The sequence below is a fragment of the Uranotaenia lowii genome, chromosome 2 (genome assembly GCF_029784155.1).
Source record: "Uranotaenia lowii strain MFRU-FL chromosome 2, ASM2978415v1, whole genome shotgun sequence".
Classification (NCBI taxonomy): Eukaryota; Metazoa; Arthropoda; class Insecta; order Diptera; family Culicidae; genus Uranotaenia; species Uranotaenia lowii.
In genome coordinates this window covers 253,647,537-253,671,828 of record NC_073692.1, presented here as the reverse complement: position 1 = coordinate 253,671,828, position 24,292 = coordinate 253,647,537, and the positions used below count along the sequence as shown (strand labels likewise).

The window sequence follows — 24,292 nt, the reverse complement described above, 5'->3', positions numbered from 1 at the left end:
TAATGCATGCATTTCCTATTATTTCTATTTCCAGGAGGAGTTGACCACAGCAAAGACTTCACGATAGAGAACATCAATGGCTACGGAAAAAAGAAGAAGAAAAAGCGAAGGCACAGGTAAGATTTCAACCAAAAGCAGAAATGTGGCATCAGTTTTATTTGTTACGTTACACAGAGCGTCATCTAATAACATGTTATAACTGAAGATTTGTGATTTCTTTAGATGTTCAAGTTATTTTGACTTAAGAAACACTCCGTTGTATTGCTTTGTAAACCCATCCGTGATTCATATTTGGTGAAATATATTCGATGATAATTTGAAAGTGCAACACTAACTTTTTTTTCTTATGTTTTTCTTAATTAACTTTCTTAATTCTTAAGCATTTTTCGATACAATTTCATCAATAAATACATTTACATCAAGCATTTATTTCCACTCATGACTGCTGCCATTTTTTTCTTTCTGAAAACTACCGTCGGCCGGCACATACGGAAAATTTCGATTTGTTGCAGTGAAAATTAACGCGCATGCCTTTTCTTCATCTCCCTCTTTTCATTTTCCCGTCGCCAGTCGGACAATTTTCACCAGCTACCAGCTAGACGAGCTGGAAAAAGCCTTCAAGGAAGCTCACTACCCGGATGTGTACGCCCGAGAAATGCTTTCGCTCAAAACCGACCTGCCCGAGGATAGGATACAGGTAAGTCGTTGAACCCAAACACCTCTACTTCGGTTCTGCAAATTAGCGACCTGAACGACTAAATTTAAGCACTCGATGAGCTGTTGGTAGGAAGTATTGTGCTGCCATTGAATTTTCACTGGGTCAAGGTCCACTTTCGGTGTTGAGTTGCTTGGAATTCAACCAGGAATTCCGCGTTTGTGCCAGTGTCAGTGAGCTACGGAATTCCACGATTTGAGACATTATCCCTTTCATGGGTCCCAAGAGGCTTTATTGTTCATGTAGAGAACAATAGAAGGTTTTATTTTCACTGAAAAAACTTAAAAAATCCGGATTGCTTTGTCCATCGATTCATCGTGTTTTCGGAAATCAAAATTCCACCGAGGCTAGCAGTATTTTAACTGCTCTGTGGATGAGAATTTATGAAGCACAAATCTTCCACCAAAAAACCGTAGGTATACGACCGTAGAAGCGTCGGAGTTTCTGGGTGTAATTCAATCTCTCTCATCTAAAACAGTAAAAAATACGGCTCCGCATTCGCACTGCTTCTGACATCTGGAATTTCGGCTGAAAACGAAGGTGTTTGTGTTGGCAAAATATTTCCAATATGGCTGCATGTATATCCCTTTTGTCTTAATTAACAATCAAGTTCCTTTTGTTATCCGTTTCACTTTTTCACACCCTTTGAATAAACTTGGCTCGAGACTAGCGAGCTGTGTATAAAAAACAGGCTCCCGTTTATTCCTTATTCTTTGGAATGTGCTTGCATCAGAAGACCGTTAAACCATGGAAGAAAATTTCGTGTTGGTTCGTATTCCACCAACACACCAAGCACAAATGAGTGTTTTGGTCGGTCATGATACTTTCCGAACTTTGCACTGTTACAAAAAACATTATGCATGTTTTTAAATTCAGCTGCCCTTTTTCATATCATTATTCAAAAAAAACAGCATTACAGCTCTTTAGCACTGAGGAGAAAAAAATGTCATCCCGAAGCTAATAAAGTAGCGCCACAAACAAAATGTAACACACTTCGTATAGGTACTGTCCGCAATAAATTGGAACCATTTTCAGATTCATAAATTCACTCTAGTTCACGAATAAAGTGTGCTCCAAAAAAATGTGCTAACAAGGACGATGTCAAACCGGTAAACCAACTTTACAACGAAGTAAAAAAAAATACGTTGGGTGAAAGGCAACACTGTAAAATTACCCATTAGGTCGCATGCGCCACTTCTCGTCTACTCGCTGTTCATCTGTTTGGCGTGGAGCCACCAAACATCTCAGTAAACCATGGATCTGTTTGTTTTGTAGCAGTTTCCCCTGCATTCGGGTGGGTAGCTACCATAGAAACCGCGGGTGGGTGGGTGGTTGTTGTTGAGGGTGGAACACAAACTACGGCACCAACACAACAAAATGCCGAGAGAATAAGGAGCAATCCATTTACAACCCCAATATCTCCATATAGGTTCTCGTAGAGTTGCGCTCTGCTCAATGTTGTTAACAGTGTAGTCGTAGTAATTTGCACTTCGGTGAACGCCACACCAACCGGAGCTTTTACCTCTTCCTCCCGAGTCAGAGATATTGATGGCTAATACGCACGCCAGTCAGCCAGTTTGCAGAGATCTAATATACAACCATGCCACTTAGTTATCTCGGGTTGCTTTATTTTTGGTGCTTACGGGACATCCGTCTCTGCCAGCCAGCCACCCGGAGGATATGAAATTCGCCATATACATGTACATATAAAAGCGGAACAGGAAATTAGCCGATTTGAGTTTGTTAGTGGTATCACTAGCGGGCGCGTCGCGTCGGTGGCGCCGGCTGATGCAGTGGTGTCCTGCCAATCGGGACGTGCCGCGTTACGGGTCTTCTGCGTAACCGGTACGGATTGCTCCGGGACGGAAGTGACTTTATTGAATCAGAGTTTTCTCGGATCCAATCCGGCGTGCTGATAATCGGGGACGATAAGCGTTTTTTCCGTCGCCAAAGCTCGGGACACTGTTCTTTTTTGAGGTTAACGATTGGCCCGATACCGGTTGACGATTTAATTTTGATTTCGAAGATTTTCGCAATAGGCATGTTAACAACTGCCGTTGCTAAGAGCTAGTCTCGTCAACTAATTAGCACAGTTTTGAGCCTGGATATATACGAATTTATTTGCATAATTAGCATTGAAAAGTTCATTACAATTTTTTTTATTTCATTTCATATATTTTACATGTAGATAAATTTTTTAGAAATATATTTTCCCTTAAAATGAACGGCGCACCATGTTTGTTGTTTGTATTCTTAGTTAAGCTAAGTTATGTTCTAAGTTAAGTTTCAATTCACCTTTGAAGATATCTTGACGGAATGAAGCTTTCGAAAAGTATGGCAGATTATGAAGTTAGTGCTGCTAGCCGAGGTTGCTGATCTTCGTTCAGAATGATTTTTTACCCCCATCCTAGTCACCAACGATTTTACTCCACAACATAGAAAGTTTATTTTCTTTACAAACGACGCTTTTCAGCATCGGACGACGCATACCTTGTTTGGTTTTTCCCCCTCTTTAGTGATCAGTTATTTTCTGAGTAACTATCGGTAACCATCAAACAATCATCATTCGCTATCAATGAATACATTGCGCGTGGACGGCGTCGAATTATTCGACATCTACTCGACTCGCTGACGATCATGCTTCGCCGCGAACTTTTCATGAAGCAAAGCGAATTAATTCGAGGGACCCAAGAGGTGCACAAAAACCACATCTATGCCAATATTGGCTTATTTTACTCTCAAGTTATGTTAATTATTTATCAAAAATAGGTCGTAGTCTTTATCCCGGGAATAAATCCCTAGTAGCATTCTTCCTTAAAGGTCTGAGTCTGGGCATGAATCAAGAACATAGTCATCAACTCGCACCGAATCAACTCGCAGGCGAATGGATTCAGTTGCGAAGTAAATGATTGCTGGAGTAAACAATGACTGAAAATCGGGAGGAGAAAATCAACAAGGAACGCTAGGCAACACAAACAGAACGAAAAATCGTCGTACATAATTCACTAAGACGTCGCTTTTCTGTTGCACGTTTAGATTATAGACACTATAATTTCATATAGTCTGGCAAAGAGAATGACGGGAGCCAATCGAACTGTCATTCGCGGGAGCCAATCGAGCAAACTATCTAAATATTGGAATATCATGGTTGAAGTATTGTAATTCACTAAACTTTTTTGGCTTTTTAGTGACATTAACAAAAGTTTTTCAGCAGAATTTTCACTACTTTTTTCACCTATACATCATAATATATTTGTAAAAGGGATTTCGCGTTCAACTGACAAACATAGCAGGTAATTTAAGAATCTGAGAAACTATTTTTTATTTTGCAACTGGAGAGAGCTATGAAGAGCTTGAACATTTTCATAGAATGCTCGATTGGCTCCGCGCAAATGACATTTCGATTGGCTCCCGTCATTCTCTTTGCCAGACTATATGAAATTATAGTGTCTATAGTTTAGATTCGTTCGCGAGTAACGAAAAACAGCGTCGTTACTGTGGTTGCATCGGTAACGATTGGAAAATTTGCGGCAAACGAAGCGAATATCTAAAGCCTGCTGCTAGCGAAGGGAAGCAATAGATCCCCGATGACAAACGAATTCAAATAAAAATAACCAGGTTGTTGTATTTAGTTATACTTGTTTGCAAGGCTGGATTAACGGGGGGGGCAAAAGGGGCAATTGCCCCGGGCCCCCCGGCTCAGGGGGGCCCCCCGAGGGAAAAAACAGTTTTAACATTACTTCAATCATACTACTCCAATTTCTTCAAATCTATGAAAAGAATTCAAGACTAGATATTCGGAATGAAAACTTGAAATAAACCAACTAAAGAGGCCCCAATGAAATCATATCTTGAATAGTTTTTTCTTACGTAAGAGGTCCCCTAGAGTAAGTAGAAAAGGAGTTCTCGCGAATTTTGCGGGCTGAAAATATCAAAATATTGGTATTGAAATACAAAATTTCAACCCAAAATCTGACCAAAAATAATGATAACTGAATTCCTAAATTAATCATCTTAAATTAGAAAGAATATGAGGCAAACATCTCAAACATTCATTTTTTTCCATCCGAACATGTTAGTCAGGATATTCTGTACAGAAAAGTTAAAATAAAGAAAAATATCTCCACATTTTCATTACATATAAACGTCTTGCACAATAAAATTGTTCATTATTACGTTAACTTTCCAAGAAACGATTACTGCACAAAAATTGCAGCAAATTTCGTCAAAACTGGCTCTCAGTGCTAAAAGATAACAGAGAAGCTTTATGATAATCATTTCAGAATTTTACGCGGGCAGTGTCCAGGTTGATACCGAGTATTATAATGACTTTTCACTTTTAAATCATTACTATTGAAATTTACGTTGGTTTTTAAATTCTAAACCCTTTTCCCTACCTATTTTCAAAAATAAAATCTAAAAAAGAACTGTAGTTGCTTAAATTGGACCAATCGACAGTACAATCCCAATTTCTGTCTTAGACTTGAAATTCGTATGGAAACATTTTCAACAGATTTGACAGTAGTAAATATCCTGAATTCATCATATCATTTCCCAAATGATCTTTCTATAATTATAATAAAAACGATCTCATAGTTGAGTTGCTAATATCATTGAGTGACTCTCTTAACATGCATATTTCTATGTTTTTAATCTTACATTTTTCCAAATTCAATTCATTGAGATTTTCAAAACTTATGCTGTTTCTTCACTTACTGAAGTTCAGTTTCATAGTTTTTCTGAATTTTAAGAACTCGGGATCTTTGTTTAAGGTACTAAATTCATTCTGTGTTTAATCTCTATTCTGATTTTTTTTTCAATCGACTAATTTTGCACTTCTACCCCTTTGGCTTTGAGGGCTTCGAATGAAACTTTTGTCACAATCAGAATAACAATTTGATTACAATTTTTTTTTATCTGATGAGAATTATACTCATAAACTGGGATGAAACGGTTTTTTTTTTGGATTTCAAAGATATAAAATTGAAATTCATATTTGGTGCAATTCCTGCTTTGGCTCTGATTGTAACTCTGAATCTCTTTTTTTATTTATTTAATGCATATTTTGTTCCTCAAAACTTGATTTGAATTTATGATTCAGATTTGAGACACTGAATTGTGGTTCTGAATATAATCTGAAATTCTTAAACTCTTATATCTGTATCTCTATGGAATGTGAAATTAATCATTTTGTTAATTTTGTATTCTATGTTTCAAATCTTCATGATACTTCCCAATTGTTATTTAGTAAATATCTTTCGATAAAGCACAAACCAGACAATCAATGATGAAATGAAAATCATTCAAAATATCTATCTGGTCATTTTTTTCAAATCAGAGAATTTAAGTTGGTGATAAGGATATTTAAAAAAATTAAATTTTGCATTTTGCAGCTCAAATCAAAGCTTTCGTTTTTGAGAAATTTCTAAACTCTTCCGCAATGTTTGCACGTGATTAATTAAAAATTTTTATTTGAAGTTACCAAAAACTATCTTTTACGCAGACAACATGGCTTTTCGAAGACAGTGTACTGAACTCATCTCCAGTTCTTTTACACGGTTGAAATGTTACGTATTCTCTGGGATAGCATTTGAAAAAAAAAGGATCATAGGGGCCCCCCGAGAAAAATTGACCCGGGCCCCCCGATGGCTTAATCCAGCCCTGCTTGTTTGTCTAGTCGCTGAAAATGTGGATTAAATCATTGGAAAAAAAAGTTTAAATTGCAAAGCTCGCCGCAAGAGTTAAATATCACCAATCAGTAAGCACTACTGGGATATCGTATGACAAAATATTGACGGCAGTCTCGAGAGAAGAACTTTTTAGAGGGCGATCATCATCAGACACTTTTTTCCACCGAGATTCAGCATCAAACCTTTCGAATTGCGGCCAAGCCAAACTGTGTGCGCGGTATTGTTTCCAAACGCTATCATATTTCACACTGTATCTGGTGGTGCACTCTGGAAAACTGGCACGTGCTTCACCCGCCAGCCCGGTTAGTCCTTTGGATTTAGAATCCAATTAGTCATGCTCTGTGGCTATTTAGACAGCAGGCGCTAATAAGAGCTACTGCAGCGCCAAAAACTACCACATCATAATTGTTACCTAGCATATCCGCTTCAAGGATGAACTCACAATAGAATAATGAATTAAATTGAGGTTGAGAGTCACCAATTTTTCCAAACTTTTTAGTTAGAATACCTTCTCTCGTTTCGTATTCAATTGATAAAAAATCTTTTTCAAAAAATTCAAAATAGCAATAGCAAAGATGCTGTGCAAACACACTATTGAATCGCCTAATTTAAGCTTCCTCCCATGGAAAATAAAAAAAAAGTTAAATTTACCGAGAAGCAGAGGGGACTTCTATCCACCCATTTTTGTCTGTAAATTTCAGCTCTTCTTCAGTGGACAACATTACTGGCCATCTAAACTACTTTGATTTTGGACGATGTAGTTAAGACGATGGCCAGTAATTTTGTCCACTGAAGAGGAGCGAATCCCAGAGTAGCTCGAAACGTCTGGAAAACTGGTAAGTTTTGGTATTTTGATATTAAAACCCGCCAAAAAAGTCGATAAAATCCAAGAGCGTAAATTGTAATTGTATCATATTATTATTATGGTATTAAACGTTTAATCAAATCACATGTTTTGGATTCTTGTGCACCATCATATCTGGTCATTGACCTTGGATATAGCGCCTATACTCGCTCTTTAAAAAAAAATATTGGAAGAACAGAGACAAAAATTAGGAATATCACAAAATCTTTCGAAATGAACTCTTCCAAAAGATTTTACGAGAGAAAGTTTTGAACATTGATATAATCAATTATCAGTTTGTGACTTTAACCACACATCTATATGACTGACACAGTAAGCCGGACAATTCAAATGTGTCGTCATGGCAACGTATCATAACGAAGAAAAAAGTCCATTTTTCTGAATCAAAGCAATCGAAAGATTCCTTTTAATTCAACCACGGTTTACCGTGGTTGAATTAAAAGGAATTTTTCGATTGCTTTGATTCAGTTGAATCATTCAACCAAGTAGGCTCATACCACAACAGAGTCCATTTATCTCTGATTTACCTTTAGCAAAGGAAGCTTTGGTGAATTTTGCAAATTTTAAACCTGGAACATGATTTATAAAACGAGCATATGACCAAACTGTCAGTTTCCAAGGCCCAACATAATTTGAAGAATCCTTCTATTTGAACGACAATTTCATGCAAATTCTTATGCGCTTCTCACTTCGCTTCCAGTCACTTGTTTTTAAAACAAAATGGTAATTTCAACACTTCATTATAAATTAAACCCGCAAATGTTTTCGAAATTGTACTTCTTTTGATGAAAAAGTAGGTTGCAATGATAAAAAACGCACTCCTCGCAAAATGCCGGGGATCACCTCACGTTTCTTTATAAATCAATTGACGCTATTCAAGAAATTTTCAATTTTCTGAATTCTTAGATAGGAACTCCCGAATTGGAACATCAGTTAAGAATAAATCAATAAGATGGACTCACTTATTGTTGAAGTAAATAGGAAGTGTGTTTCCTCTTGCAGCGGATCATATCAACTGCTGGAGGTGGGTGAAATCAACGGAGAATCGAGTTGATCACTATGCTTTTTCCACTAATTCCAAGAAAAAAAACACAATGACAAACTACTTAAACCTCAAAAATTTAATTTTCTGTCCCGATTTTCACATATTTGATACGAAGCAAAACTTTTTACTGAATGACAAAACAGCTAACCTCAATGAAGATGAATGAGATGGATTAATGAATGAGGTGAATTGTACCGTTTTGTTTAGTTCAATCCAAGTCAACTCCACCCGAGGGATTGCAATAGAGAGTGAATTCTATGCATTTTGAATGGTAATGATCAAAATTCTACCACTGCTTCACAAATTGCGACAATTCGCACATTTCTGAGCACTGATTTCTCTCATTTTAACTCAAACATTTTCATTTTCCCGCACAAACTAACACAATTTCAATCATTGGCTGCACAATTTGTGTGATCATTGACGCATCTTCTCCTATTATCTTAGGGTTGCCATCCGTCCCGCAAAAGCGGGACATGTCCCGCTTTTTTGTTGAATGTCCCGCTGTCCCGCATTTTCCTCCAAATGTCCCGCTTTTTTTTCTTGGGAAATTTATACAAACTTCACTAACTTACACTGGAAGAAATTAACCTTTAGTCTCAATTTGAAATAATTGGTTCAACACAGAAAATCTCTCAAATACGTCTTTTCTCAAAATAAGCAATCCTTTTCATAGTTTTTATAAAACAATACTGAATATCTCTAAAGTTCTTAGCATAACAGTAACATTCTGATTCAGTTATGCTTTCTTGAAGCACGTTCAACCAATGTATGAAGAACATATTGTTTAAGTTGCTTCCAAATAATTTTAGATTATTATAATTTTTTTGCCGGAATCTTACTCAAATTGTCTATCTTTTTCGACTCGATTGTTCAAAATAGTTTGAAATGGAAGCTTTCTTGATTTTTCAATTTTTTAAACACATAACAAAACAAACAAAATTTTTTACAGGTTAAGCAAAAGTTTTTTACGCGGTATTAAATCCGCCGTTAACATGCACGACTTGAAATACTTTCCCTCAAAATACGTGTTTATTTGTATGAACCGTGGAAAATATCGGTGCATATGGCGAAGATCGTGTAAATAGAAGTCATGTAGGAAAAACTTAGTGTAGTGTTTTTTCTATGAACAACTTTGGCTAATGGTATATGTATACAACTAAGCTTTTTTTAAGAGTTTCTATAATGTCCCGCTTTTTTCGGCTATGTCCCGCTTTTTTTCGTGAAATGTCCCGCTTTTTCCTGAAAGTATCTGGCAAGCCTATATTATCTCAGTCCCCCGACTTCAGCTTGCTACGAAGTAAGATTAAGCTTTTCGGTTTTACCTTCTTTCTAGGTGAATTGTACCTTTTCATTCAGCTCAATTCAGGTGAACTTTACCTCGTTACGAGGTAAAATTTGCCTTTTTTCTCGGTGAACTGTTCCTTTTTTCAACTCGATCCAGGAAAACTTTACCTCGCTGTGAGGTGAGTTCTATCTCGAAGAGGTAGGAGTTACCATTTTGGCATCCACGAGCGTCCACCTCGGCAAATTTTACCTTTTTTTTTAATTTCCCTTGTTTCAATTTATCTGAAATTAAAATATTCCCACCGAGCTTAAATTGAGCCGCCACCGTCGAAAAAAGCTGGACAATCGAGAGCGCTTCATCAATTGCTCAGTTTCATCTAGCTATCGTTTTATATTTATGCCGCCCGCTCGCTGGACTGGAAGCCACTCGAGTAGGTCGAAGGTAGGTACCAGAGAGCAGACTTTTTCTTGCCGGTGTTTATTGACCAAACATTATCATCAGGAACATTCGGTGTTATTGTAACAAATTAAAGAAAGCTTCATCACTCCCGGTCGTTGATTTCGGGTTGTTGTTATTGTTATAGCGGATGGAAGGCGGTACTGGGTCGAGGCATCAAAGGTACGAAAACGAGCAGAGAAGCATACGTTGAATTCTTTCAAAGTTTGGTTTCCTAAGAAACCAATTCGAATGAATCCCAGAAGCACGACTTCTTCCAAACTTCTTTCAGAGCCAACTAAGAATATGTTTCTTCTAAACTGAAACAAAGTTCTCAGTTCTGAATAAAAAACATCTAAATTGTGCCACAACTGCAAACACATTATGGCATCTAAACATGTGTTAACTAACTTGTTTGCATTGAAAACTTTTCACTGCTGATTGTTAGTGACCCCACCGCTCTACCCAACGGCCCGCGGATCGCCCGGAGGGTTGAACCGGATAATGAAATGAACAAAGCGCGCCCATGACTGGGTAGTTCATTCAATTATAATTATAATACGTTGGTAGACGGCTCTTCTATGGCTGAGATGTATATATCCCACCATTTGATGATTTTGCACATTTCGGGATCATCGTTCGACGAGTATCGAGTTTTCATACCTCCTATACGGATGGTAGGAGACTTTGTCGTTTCGAATGGCGGGATAACAATAAGCGCGCAGCCCAGCTGTGCTGCAGCTTTAAACGCGCGCGTCAGAGATACGTATTGACTAACAATGCTAGTCAGTTGCGAGAGCCTCTGACTTGGGTTGGCCTGGATGAAATAATCGCCGGATCAGGTCATGGCGGTAAATATACAGGTAGGTGGCAGGATATCGGCCGATCATCGCGTTGTTAACATGTTTCCAGTCCCGTTTCGCACTTGCCGGGCATTTGCTGTTGCCAGAAGTGGCAATGAGTAGTGCATTTTTATTTCTGCTTCGGTGATGTTCTTTTCGTTGGAAAAAGAAACTAAATATCGAAATGCACTTGGAAAATAAACACTGACGGATTTCGAAAGCGTTAATCAGCGAGCTTAAGAGGGATGCACTCGACCTGGCATAACATGGCAAAAGGAGTCAGCGTGTTTACCAACCCCGTACAAAAGAACACCTTTTCTTCATCTTTCAGCGCTCGCTCATCAGGAGGAGCAGACACGAAACGGAAGGACAACCTGCGAAAGCAGAAAGCGTAAAATGTTGAACACTAACACTTGCACTCGGTCCCAATATCGGGTTTTGTTCCCGCGTTAAATCGTACACAATGAGAAAGTGGATTAATTTGTGAATAAAAAAGACGTCGACCGAGAAGTGTTTGCTTAACGTTAAAATATTCTGACGAGCTTGATTCTCGCTTTTGTAAGCTTTCAAGTGGCCCATAGGATGATTTCAAAGAGCAGCAAAACGTGGAAAATGGTATTGCGTTCAATAGGCAATTTGGTGCTGCTAGGGAAAAAAAATGTTACATATTGCTTTAAACGTACGTCTATGTACATTTCATTCTATATTAGCACTTGAGAATGCTCTCAAACGCCAAGCAAACGAAATTCAGCTTTGAACTCTACCCGACGCACTAAGAACAAAAATCTCAGCAGCCATTGCTCTTGCATCTGCCGAAAGGTTGCTTCCCTCCTTTCCATGACCAACTAAACATAACCGCGCCCCACAAACAAAAAATCTTCGCAGCAGGTGGGCGAGTGCCGAGTCTCATCACCATTATAATTTCACGAAATGGTATAATTGGCGGATGTGTTCGTTCGTATATTTCGCAACAGTAGCTAAACCTACGCGGCTTTTCGTTCAATCGCTCATACTATGCAAAAAACACGAAGCCGGGTCTGTCGATGAGATATGAATAATCATTCAATAAAGCACGTTTAAACTCTAACCTAGCTAGCTATTACCGAGGCAGACGATTGTTCTTCAATGAATTCCTCACTTTTCTACAAGATATACACGTCTGGCGGGTCACGTGCCGCCCACGCCCAGTCATTACTGCAACATCGGGGCCAGGCCAACATGTCACTGATTGAAAGTGACAGACCCATCGAATTGGATTCACCTTCCGTCCAACACATCAAGGATGCAAAATTTCAGAAAACAACTGCCTGCTAAATTGCACCTCAAGAGTCCCGTTGAGTCGGCACCGAATTATGTGTTTTGGTCATCATTTCTAAATAGCAGTTCATAATAATTGAATACATTCTCATCAATGGGTGGTGTTGAGGTGTATACAGCTATACTTATGAAAATACCCGGTCATCGAAGCATGCCATGACTTTCCCTAAGCGCTTCTTTTCTGTCCTGGTGCTTCTCCTGTGTATTATTTCATTAGATGGAAAATTGGAGAAGAAAAGTCCTGTTAATAACACCGCAAAATAATTGGCCATCGGCTAGCCACGTGTCGGGACAAATAACGTGTCGCTACCGGTCGATCCCGGGTTACCCACTGTGTGAACCGGTGCCCGGCACTCGTTCGATGGTCTTAATAATGATAAACCAACTAGGTACCTATTTCTGATGCTGTTCTCGCCTGCGTGGATGGGAAATTCCAGAACAAGTGAAAGTGTACGATTTTTTTTTTGTCGCTAGATATTTCCCTCGCTTGGTATTCGGAAAGGGATTAGGGTGGTAATCCTCCCTAATCGTTTTTCCAATAGTGGTTTTTGGAGGGTGAATGTACTTGACGGGACGCAGGAATAGACTATAGCCGATACGGATCTGCCATTTGAAGTAGACGTATCATCAGATGGTGTGCAACATTAATTTCGGTCAACAAATCGCTCAACTGGTCCAGATGTAAAAACGCTAAGAAAAAAAATGTTCGAGAGGCAGTCACAAAACAGTAGGGTAATGTTTTTTGAGGAGATATAACTGTGGAAATTTTTACATTAATGAATAGATTTTTTATTTAATATTTCAATCTCAAAAATAAATAGAATGCAAATTCATATTTTAAATTACTAGTAATTTCCCTTGATCCTTAAAAAAATTTTAAATTTTGTGAATTTAGCCTTTGAAAATGAAACTATCTTCCAGTTTATGCCGAATGAAGTAAGGCACAGTTTGCTAAAAGTTTAAAGTTTATCCTAACCAGGAAAAGCAAATGCCCCCATTATTGGGCTTTGCTTTTCGACGGCATGGCTACTAAAATGGAGATTATTTCATTATAAACATTATCAAATTATGACTGTGATAATAAATCGTACCAGTCGGTCGTACTCTCTCTCTCTTTCAGTTAGTCTATCTCGCTTTTAATCCATCCCGAGCACATCTAGTAGGTACACTGCCATTCCCTTTTTTGCATCGGATTGAGTTTGTCGTCGACGAACTGGTGCCACCAATTTTGGTTGGTCCCTACGTTAAGGCTGTCTAAGGCTAACGGATGGCAAAATCCACGACGACCGGCAGCAGCTCGAACGCAAATGGGTGGTGACTGGTGACGAACTACCGAAAAGTCCCCTTCCGGGCTTCCGGATAGACAGCACCAACAAACAAGAGGACTGCCTTTTTGGCTCCATCAGTGAACTCAGGATTCGGGGGGTTACCCAGGCATTGACTCTGGGGCGAGCAGAAGGGAAAATACGGCGTACCCGTTTGTTTTGGCTCACTCGAGGGAAAAATTGAATTAAATTACGATTATTGCTCTTTATCGCTTCACATAAATTTAATAAATTAAATCAAAATCTTTATCACAACATAATAAACAATGTAGCAAATGGCGCAGAAAATGATTCTATTATGAAAATTATCGTTTCCAGGCTTAAATGATCTGTTGCCGAACCGAAGAAAGCGGTATCAATCTTGCAAGAAGGCACTCAGTTTTGATACTTGAAAGATTATGATTATTACATTATACTCTGCCCTGGGGTTTTGCCGCCCAAGGACCAGCAAATTCGATAAATCTTCATGGATGAAGGAACTAAGGACCCGAGAGTACGAAGTTGCCGGTCATTTTAGCGCTGTAGGAAAGATTTATGGGAAAAACAAACAACCATTTTCTACAAAAATATCGTTATAAATTACTTTCTTGAAAGCTTGAACTAAAACCTTATGAATGTTAAAACGTTTCTTGATTGAAAACATCTTGACAACGAATGATTCCATCCATGCACAAAGTGTTTTTTTATTGGAAGAATAATTCGAAATTTTAGCTTAATCTTACTTGATTTAGCAGTGCCCCAAAGAGCTTAAGGTTACGATTTTTTTATCCTCAAAAAATCACCTAAAGGTGGGAGAGAGGTTGTCAAATAATTTCTGGAAAATCCAAAAACTAATTTTGATGACAAATGTCCGCTTAAAACGTCGAGATCTGTGTCGTATCCCCCCTCGGGATGAAAAACTGTTACGATGGTCTCGGGGGCGCATGTACGTTGCATCGTTATAAGAGTACTGTGCTGATGGACCCGGTTTAGGATCATGAATATTAACTGGTGCGACAATAGCTTGCTGCTGCTGATCGTTGTTGTACTTTGTCAAAAAATATTGTTCATTTATACTGAACATTTCAATTCCCCGCACTTTGTCGATCAACTCAGTGAATGATCCCCCACGGGGAAGTTTCGCGTTTGGCCTGCCACAGTAATTATAATTTCTGAAAACGTTTTCGAATCTTCGAAATCACACAAATAGCACCTACGCGTTCGACAAACTGTAAATCGGATTCGTCCTTACCTTGAGTCACAAGTATCAATCTCCGACGTTGAAGCATTGATTCTGAACTCGTTGCGAAATATGCCTTCAACCAGTGTTCCGATGTTTCATCAGGAGCCTCAACTGATGATTTAGTGCTTTTGAGCACTTCTAGTAATCTTGTCTCCTGCTTTAGTTTTCAGAAATGTGTATTGAGTAGTTTCATCGGTGACTCCAGCCAGCTTGAAATGGTCCGTTAATAAATCGATCGAGATCTCAAATGTACTTCGTCCAATACTACCGCCTTCATTCGCTTTACACTCTGGGATATTAATGCAGGATAACGAAAACTGATAAAAATTCGTCAAAATTCGAGATCCATCAACATTGGGTGCAGCTGTAGAGCGATGAGAATTGGATGTACCAACATTCATGGTCGATTCGACAGTTGATTCCTGTCTTGCCACGCTTATAGCATGTTGTAAAGAGGCGATTTTGGTTGTACTTACAAGCCAAACAAATACAGCTGAGGTCCGTAATCCGTTTCTTACTTTTTGAAATGAATAACATTTGAACGTCAATTGAGGAAAACATTGACTACTTGATGCGATATCACATAGAAGGTGGTGATATTACACTACACGACATGTTCGCATTCGCGTACGTCGTTTAGATGTATTATTATGTGTATAGCACCAAACCGAATAGCGACAGTAGGACTAGCGACGCTTTTTTACTAGCGAAATTCCTGTCATTCACAGGTTTGTTTTTCTTTTTTCAGTCCAGTAGGCGATTTTGATGTAGTACTCGAACATTGTTTATGTTATTTACTGTACATTTCCTTGGGCGATCAATCGCATGCTTCAAGTCTCCTAGGAAACTCGCGCTGCGTCGTTATTATTTTCAACGTCGCGACGTATGAGAAGTGTCGCTAGTAGGCAAAGCTGCTATGATTATTAGCGCTCATATTTTGGATTTTTTCTGCATGCAGAATATAACAACAAAAAGCTCTAACACTACGTCGTCTCCAGAAATTACATCATCCAGCGTTACATTCTTTTCCGTGTAGGATTTCAATTCTTCGCACTTAGCTCTATCATACGTGTGTTCCTTAAACAATTGATTTAATTAGGATCGTTGTCTTTCTTTTTCGATTTTCTGAAAAGAACACAGGAAAAAATTCAGATCGAGACTGTCACTCACTATTAACTAATGAACAACAGAGACTTGTACTCGATGTTGATTATCGCGAGAAAAGTACAGATTCAAATCGAGACTATCAGTCGATGCTTCCTTTTTTTTAATCGAAATCAAACAAATAAATTAAAATCGAGACTATCACTCGAAGCAATTTTTAAACAATCGTGATTCTCATCGAGTGCTATGTTGTTAATCGCGAAATAGGTAAAAGTTAAAATCGAGACTATCACTCGATTCTTCCTTTGTCTTTTTCTAACTAGTTGGAAAATTACAATCGAGACTGTAAGTCGAAATAAATTTTGAGGAATCGAGACTAGCACTCGATGATCGTCATTACAAGCAAACTTTAATCTTTAATGTAGAAGCTATGATTCTGAACAACGATTCAATTCGATCATCAAGAGTCAACACTCCTTTTGCTTTTGAGATTGTTTCTGCACTCCCGGAAGAACTTTTCGAACCCAAACAAGAAACTCGCGGATTACAAAAACTTCACTACTTGGCGAAAACAACTTTATTTCAGAAGTAAAAAACGGTCTATATTTCGCGGCGGTAACTTGTTCGAATGCTACTGAGCTATGTAAAACGTAAACAAAACATAATTAGATGGCATTCGCACTGTTCCATTTCAACTGTTCCTTATGAACATTATTGCGCATTTCGCGTCAAATTAGAAGTGCGCGTTCAGAGATCATTTCGTACTTTTTTTTAAGTGCTAATTAGAAACTTACCGAATAGGAGCAGTGGCTGCGCCATTGTCGTATCCTTCGGGATCCATTCCTGATAACAGCTATCTAATTTCACTGACCTATCACTGAATCACCAACTTACCGGACTGGCGAACAAAGAAACTACAGCTACCAAATTTATTCGACAGAATGCTGGTTTTCATTTAGAAACGTCCGTGCTCACTTGCACATTCTCTTTCTTTTTCTTTCTTACTCTTGAAGGCACAGCTTTTAAGTCTACACGCTAATAATTTTGTGACCCTCTTGAGGTTTAAGCTTTAAACGGGCACAGTGAGAATCATGACACATTGATTCAATCATTAATGCTATAACGTTGCACTTGAGCTGCTTTGTATCCTGGATGACAGATATTATATATTTTATACATCCCCGTCTATTCATTACAATCTGCTTCTATCTCGAAACAATTCTTCTTCATACTAACCACAATAAAATAAGTAAGAAAAATAAAAACAAATATTTGTTTTTGTCAAATTTGTCTTGTTGTAATTTTTGGTTATTTTTGTCATTTTTGCCATTTAATTTTATTTTTATTTCATTTTTCGCAAATTTTAATGGTTTCTTTTCGTTTTTGTTTCAAACTCGATGTAATTTTTTTAGTCATTAAGGACCACCCTTGCGGAAAATAAATGGACCACCCAACATACTATTCAATTTTTTGGTGTAAAGTTATGTCAAATTTGATGCATAATACATCACATTGGGCATCACATTGGGCGTAAAATTACACACCATAAAGACACAAAGGCTTGAAGCCATACATTTTTAAAGACAAATTCTTAATGAATAAGACATAAATTTAGATCATTAATGTAAATTTTTGTTGAACTAGATGCACATAATCAAAACATTGTTTTTCATTAGAAATTATATTGTTTTAAACTTGGAAACTTTTTCAACGAAATGAAAGTGAGTGTGAGTGAAAGAATAAGTCTAGGTGTTTTTTTGGCGAGATCTGTGATTTATTTTACATGCCGAATCATTTTAAGGGTAAAAAAATCGTCTTTGTGATCCCTTTGAGGCACCCCTAGATCGAATCTGATTGAGCTGAAATTTTGTACAGGTCTGTTTTCGACAGTGTTTCGACATAATTCTTTGGCTGCCATCCTAATTTAAAACGTTTAGTAGGTTCGGCTTGTTATAATGGGCTGCTTTGATTGCGTGAAACTTAATGTCAGCAGAGATGCCAATGTGACTGATTTTTCAGGATTTGCCTGAATTTTCGAGGTTCAACCCGACAACCTGATTAGCCATTGGATTTCCCTGATTTTCAAAAAAAGCCTGATTTTGCCTGATTTTTGTGAATGCGATGAAAAATGTGTAGTAAGCAGCTGCATAAGATACCATTGCTGTAGTTAAAATTGGGTGCAACGACCAAAAAAAGGTCATCACTTTGAGCGAAATTTTCGTTACTTTGACGAATCCTGATTTTTATTTGAACAGTCCCTGATTTAAAAAAAAATGTTGTCAACCCTGATTATAAGTGTTCACCGCCCGAACATTTTTAAAGACTTCAAATAGCAAATTTTATTAGGCTTTGCTCAACTTACGCATTTCCAATTCCATGATCGCTGGCGTGGCTAGGCAGAACAAGTTCTACTTCGCCAATGGTTGCTACTCCGTGATTGATCGAGGCCATCAATTTTGTGCAAGGACCAAAAGAATGGTGCTTGTGACTAGCAGTTCATTCGCAATACACAAAACTCATGCTCTCCCTTTGAAAATGATCAATAACGGCGCCGGCCACGTCCTAGTAGTCAATGAGGGATGCAGGTATGATTGTTAGTAGGATACTTCATAGGATCAATTAACACCTTTCGCCCCTTTATATTCCAAAGATAAATTTTGAAAAATTTAGAAACAAAGGTAAATCAATATCTCCAACTATAGAAACCGTCTATACGTCTGCGAATCTATATTGAAATATCCAGGGAAAGGGTTTTGTTAGTTGGGGAAGGTTTAAGATCAGGTTCCATTTTGGCAAATGGTGCGATGCTCCTAGATATTTCCTAAGGAAACTCCTACTTCTATCTATGAGGCAGCGACGAAAAGGCAAAAATTTTACCATAATGCAGTTATGGTGAATAAAGCATATTTTAAAAATTTTCTTGAAGCTAACTTATTTTACTAGCTATTATTCCTGTTATATTGATTTTTTTTTTCCAAAAACGACCCTTCAAAATGAAGAGATACTTCAAAGTATAATTATAACTAAATTTTTTATGTCTTATGCTTTTTAAATAAAAACCTCGTTTTTAAGTTAAAAAAAATTAAATGAGATTTCTGTATTAATAACTGATAAAGGTTGTTTTTGGAAACTCATCAATTCGATTCTACTCTTTGCCTCATATTGATTTCGCTATTACTGAAAAGAAAAAGCATGAGCTTGCTATGAGCTTTCAACAAAACGACGAAAAATAATTCGTCTCAAACGATTCGGTCTTATCCATTCAATACAACTTGAATCAATGATGAAAAAAAAACATTGTCTAAAAAATATTCCGATAGCCATTCTATGCTTTTTAAACAGTTTCGTGAGGCCTTAGAAAACATATTTGTACTTCACCTAATAATCACCAGTACAATTTATTTTTCCTTAAACGGGTTAATAAGCCTCTGTGTATAAGAATCTGAGAAAAGATTATTTTAGATAACGATTTTTTTTGAAGTTACTGAAATGAAGTCAATATGCCTGTTTAACGAAAGACCTAGTCATTTGAGCTCAAGATTGGTTTATGAGACAAGGCTAAATATTAAACGTTGAATTGATTATTGAAAAATGTAACAAGACCTCCACCAGAATTTTGTTCCGATTTATTGGCCACAATCTCGTAAGTTTTTCCTGTAAAAAACAAAATATCATAAAATTCAAGGAAGTTGAATTGATTAACTGAAATAACTTACCATCTTAAGGTATACCGTAGCGAGGTCTTCGGAGTAATTTTACTAATTTTTTTCCTACACCGAACACGCGCACTCACAATATAAATATTCGGTCTGACAGCAAATGATACACGCTCAATTTAAAATCCTACTTACTGAATTAGATTTACAGTGAAATATTATTTTTCTACCTTATTATTCACAGTTATTGTCATGGTGATTTCACCATCATTTACAAATTTTACTTCTAAAAAAGATCTTAATTTTACATTGAAATTCATTGTAAGAATAAAAATCATTGTTTAGTTATTGTAACACCATGGTCTTGGCTAATCGGGCGGGAAAATTATTGTACTTCTACAATTAATGTATCGTTTCTTTAGAATTTGTTAAAAAAAAAACAAATTGAAAAAAACTGAAACTGCGCACAGTTGACAGGACCTATGGCTAACAGCAAGTGAAGGCTCTGGATCGCCAGCAGTGGAGATCTTTTATTTCTGCCCTATGCGGTAGAGGGAGACTTTTAAGAGTTTATTCTGATTTTTTCTTACATACAATTTTTTGTTTTTAATTATTTAACAGTTTCACGATCATTATTTAAAAATATATGCTGTAAATGAACCAAAAGTAGAAAAAATGCAGTTTTTCTGTTTGTCACCTCATTTCATGTTTTGGGTCTTGTTTTCGCCTACGCCTACTTAAAACTGATTCTTAAAACAACATTCGCAAAGAAGTGCCAAGGCCTGCAGGTGTATCAGCCAACTGGGAGCCAATCGATGAAAAAGAGTTTGCTAAAGGAAAGGAAAGCAAAGCCGAGCCGCCTCATCGACACCGAGAATTTCTAAGCCAACAGCACTTGAGCTAACAACACTCATCGGGTCGTCGGGTTTAACAGACGCGCACCTATATGTATGTAGCTAGGTGTTTGTAATAGGCAATTATGCTTCAGCACACATCAAAGCGCGTTTAAGCCGCATGCACGCTCAAGCGCCTCCCGAATTGAAACCTCACAATCTCTCAATATAGTAAATCATAACTAAGATCTATAGATTATAAGAAGGAATGTTCCAAGTTTTGATCAAACTATAACAGCAGACTGGAGCACGAGTGGGCTGAATGGAGCGCCGGATTAAGCTCAATCAATCCGAATCTCGGTAAAGTTGATAATAGCGCAATTAGAGCTTTGCTGTAGACCAAGCTACGACGAGCCAAAATTCCCATCCAATCGTGAGTACGTGAAGGAACTTGCCGCTCAACCTCAAACCTCGCGCTGTGCCTCCTTCAGCAGTGGAACTCAACAATTTCATCCGCGTAGCGATGATGATGACGGCAAAGCAAAACAAACCGCTCAGAGGTGCTTCAAAAGTTGAAAATTTATTAAAGCTTTCAAGTGCACTGAAAGCTTCAAAATCGGCCTCAAGTGAGCTGATCAGCGGAGTCGCCGACAAACGGCTCGCACCGCCAACAAGCACCCAGCGAGCACTACAACGGGAACGATTCATAGATCTTGTAATTAGTATTTATGCCATTAAAGCTGAACAAACAGACTGAGCCGACAGATGCGATGCGAGTGCGATGGAGAGGAATTTCGACTGGCGGATGAAAGCTTTGGATTTATTCCTTCTTTGGGCAGGTTTTTCCTGTGGTTTCAGGTCGATCAGTTGCCTCTCATAATTCTTCATCTCATGTGATATGTAAAAAAACTTGAATTTCAAACTTTTCCTAAAACTAATATTAATAACCATCATAGTTATGAAACTACTAAATCAAGTTGGCTATACTCAAAATCAAAATTCATGAAAATAAACAATTCCCAGTAAGCCATGAGATGCACATTTTATCAGCTGCAAAAACCTCCTAATTTATCGGGACCTGAATCGGAAAGTGCAAATGCGATAGTTTCCCTCAAACGGAACATGATATCTTCACCTAATAACCGGGAATTGGGAATTTCCGTTACAACAGAAGTTAGATACCTAATTATTGAACAGATCTGCACAGACCGAAACCAACTCCATCCGATGCTGTTTTAGCAACAAGGCTATAGCTAGTGTAATGAACTACATTTCCGCTTGCAAGCAGCTGCGAATTTTCTCATTTCCGCAGCACCATTCATTCATTCCTGGGCTGATGATGACGACAAAAATTGCAGCGCTGGTGAAATGAATTTTGGATTCGGAAAAACAGGAAACCGGGTATTAAACGTGTTTGATACTTTGAACTTTTGGATTTTGGTTTTGATGATTCGTGAAATCCATGAATAACTGTGTTATTGAAAATTTAATCGTTGCTCTTTAGAAAGGTACACATTTATATAAAAAAAATTGTCATTTATCACGTAACATGTCATTATTGTAATTATTTTGCCGTTTCTGTCATTTTTGTCAACTTTGTAATTTTTGTAATTTTTGTAATTTTTGTAATTTTTGTAATTTTTGTAATTTTTGTAATTTTTGTAATTTTTTGTAATTTTTGTAATTTTTGTAATTTTTGTAATTTTTGTAATTTTTGTAATTTTTGTAATTTTTGTCATTTTTGTCATTTTTGTCATTTTTGTCATTTTTGTCATTTTTGTCATTTTTGTCATTTTTTGTCATTTTTGTCATTTTTTGTCATTTTTTGTCATTTTTGTCATTTTTGTCATTTTTGTCATTTTTGTCATTTTTGTCATTTTTGTCATTTTTGTCATTTTTGTCATTTTTGTCATTTTTGTCATTTTTGTCATTTTTGTCATTTTTGTCATTTTTGTCATTTTTGTCATTTTTGTCATTTTTGTCATTTTTGTCATTTTTGTCATTTTTGTCATTTTTGTCATTTTTGTCATTTTTGTCATTTTTGTCATTTTTGTCATTTTTGTCATTTTTGTCATTTTTGTCATTTTTGTCATTTTTGTCATTTTTGTCATTTTTGTCATTTTTGTCATTTTTGTCATTTTTGTCATTTTTGTCATTTTTGTCATTTTTGTCATTTTTGTCATTTTTGTCATTTTTGTCATTTTTGTCATTTTTGTCATTTTTGTCATTTTTGTCATTTTTGTCATTTTTGTCATTTTTGTCATTTTTGTCATTTTTGTCATTTTTGTCATTTTTGTCATTTTTGTCATTTTTGTCATTTTTGTCATTTTTGTCATTTTTGTCATTTTTGTCATTTTTGTCATTTTTGTCATTTTTGTCATTTTTGTCATTTTTGTCATTTTTGCTATTTTTGTCATTTTTGTCATTTTTGTCATTTTCGTCATGTCATTTTTGTCATGTCATTTTTGTCATGTTTGTCATTTTGGTCACGCGAACAAAAATCGTAAAAATAATATTTACATAGAATTCGCAACTCTAAATTTTTGCACATCGCGTAACGTTCTATCCAGTCGATGGGATTGATAGAAAACTTCACAAATGTTAGCTTTATTTTTCAACAAAAACTTTGCAAAATTTCAATAATAGGCGTTACAATGTTATTGAAATATATAAGTTTAAAAAGTAACAGTTCAAAAGGTCCGATTTGCGTAGAATTACTGTAGGGGAGAATGAGAATACTTGATCCCTGGGGTGACTTGTACCATCAGCTATATCTCGTAACTGGGATCTCTAAGAATAAATCTTATGTTCTAGAAAAATGTGCCAAATTGAACAATACAACAAATCCTGTTACCTTAAAAAATTTAAAAAAAAATTAACTTGTGAATTTTTGATGAAAAATTCAACAAAATGTGACTTTAAAATCTTGTTTAATCATGAACTTCAAAATGCCTTAATTAAAGAGTAAAGGTTAACTCCTTATTGTTTTTAGAAAAAGATTTCCAAAATGTTTCCTATGGGTTCAATTGATTCCTTGAGTTCAAAAAACATGATTTTCAACTAAATTATTCGTGATGACAATTTAGCACGATATAACTTATATTTATCCAAAATCTATTGTTTATCCAATGACTGCCTGGTTAGAAAGACTTAAAAAATTGATGTTGTCTAAAAATATAAGGTGGCGAGTTTCTCAATTTTTTCAAAACAGATTTGATTAAAACAAGAAAATGGGATCAAGTATCCCTATTCTCGCCTACATATCTCAGGCTGCACATATTTAAGAAAGCTCAGATAATTACCTACGTAGAAAACTAGAACAAAAAATATCAACAGAGTAAAAAGTTGTGGAGGTGCCAAGTTGAAGTCACCGTGTGCTTGCTCCCCACTTCTATGGAATTATGAATGGTACTGTACATAGGGATAGCCCAGACAAACAGACGGGACACTCGTGGTTCATAATTAGCAAACCGGTTTAGATTTTTCAGAAGCTATGCAATGTCAACACTAGAGAACACTTCATTCAAATAAAAGATTCTCGATCCTGGTAGCCATCGTTTCCTGGAATATCTCCATGGTTTCCAATATTGTTCAGTCTGATTTATCAACAATACTAGCGTTCGAAACTAGCGTTCGGAAAAACTGCGTTCGTGCGTTCAGGGGATGAAAGAGAGAACTATTGTGCGGATAAGGGTGCAAATCTTGTCAGTTTCATTCAGGTGCGTGAGTCGTTGGTTAGAAAATTGATATTTCAAAAAATGATCCGGAAGTGAAGATCCAGCCGAATATGAGTTTTTAAAAATTGAAGCGAAAACTCAAGCGAAATCGTATCGAAGCCTGTTCCTGAAGTTTCTATTTCTCTCCGCTCTTGCTCAAAACATTTCAAAATAAAGTGTTCGAAACCGGAAATATTGAATCCAAATGATAGTTTCGAGAATTCAAAACCGCGAATGTT

The 24,292-nt window shown here is 36.9% G+C and overlaps 2 protein-coding genes across 5 annotated transcripts in view; both read left to right on the top strand.

Annotated features, from left to right (window-relative positions):
- Positions 1–24,292, top strand: part of LOC129744701 (visual system homeobox 2-like) — a 166,886-nt gene that overhangs the window by 100,006 nt on the left and 42,588 nt on the right. For all 4 annotated transcript variants that reach the window (XM_055737364.1, XM_055737365.1, XM_055737362.1 and 1 more), the window contains exons 3-4: positions 35–116; positions 571–697. In XM_055737364.1, the coding sequence (XP_055593339.1) occupies positions 35–116; positions 571–697 (209 nt within the window). The remainder of the gene's footprint in view (positions 1–34; positions 117–570; positions 698–24,292) is intronic.
- LOC129744705 (60S ribosomal protein L11) overlaps positions 1,280–24,292 on the top strand; it is a 259,877-nt gene continuing 236,864 nt past the window's right edge. Inside the window, exon 1 of the mRNA XM_055737371.1 lies at positions 1,280–1,286. Coding sequence (XP_055593346.1) covers positions 1,284–1,286 — 3 coding nt within the window. The 5' untranslated portion in view covers positions 1,280–1,283. The remainder of the gene's footprint in view (positions 1,287–24,292) is intronic.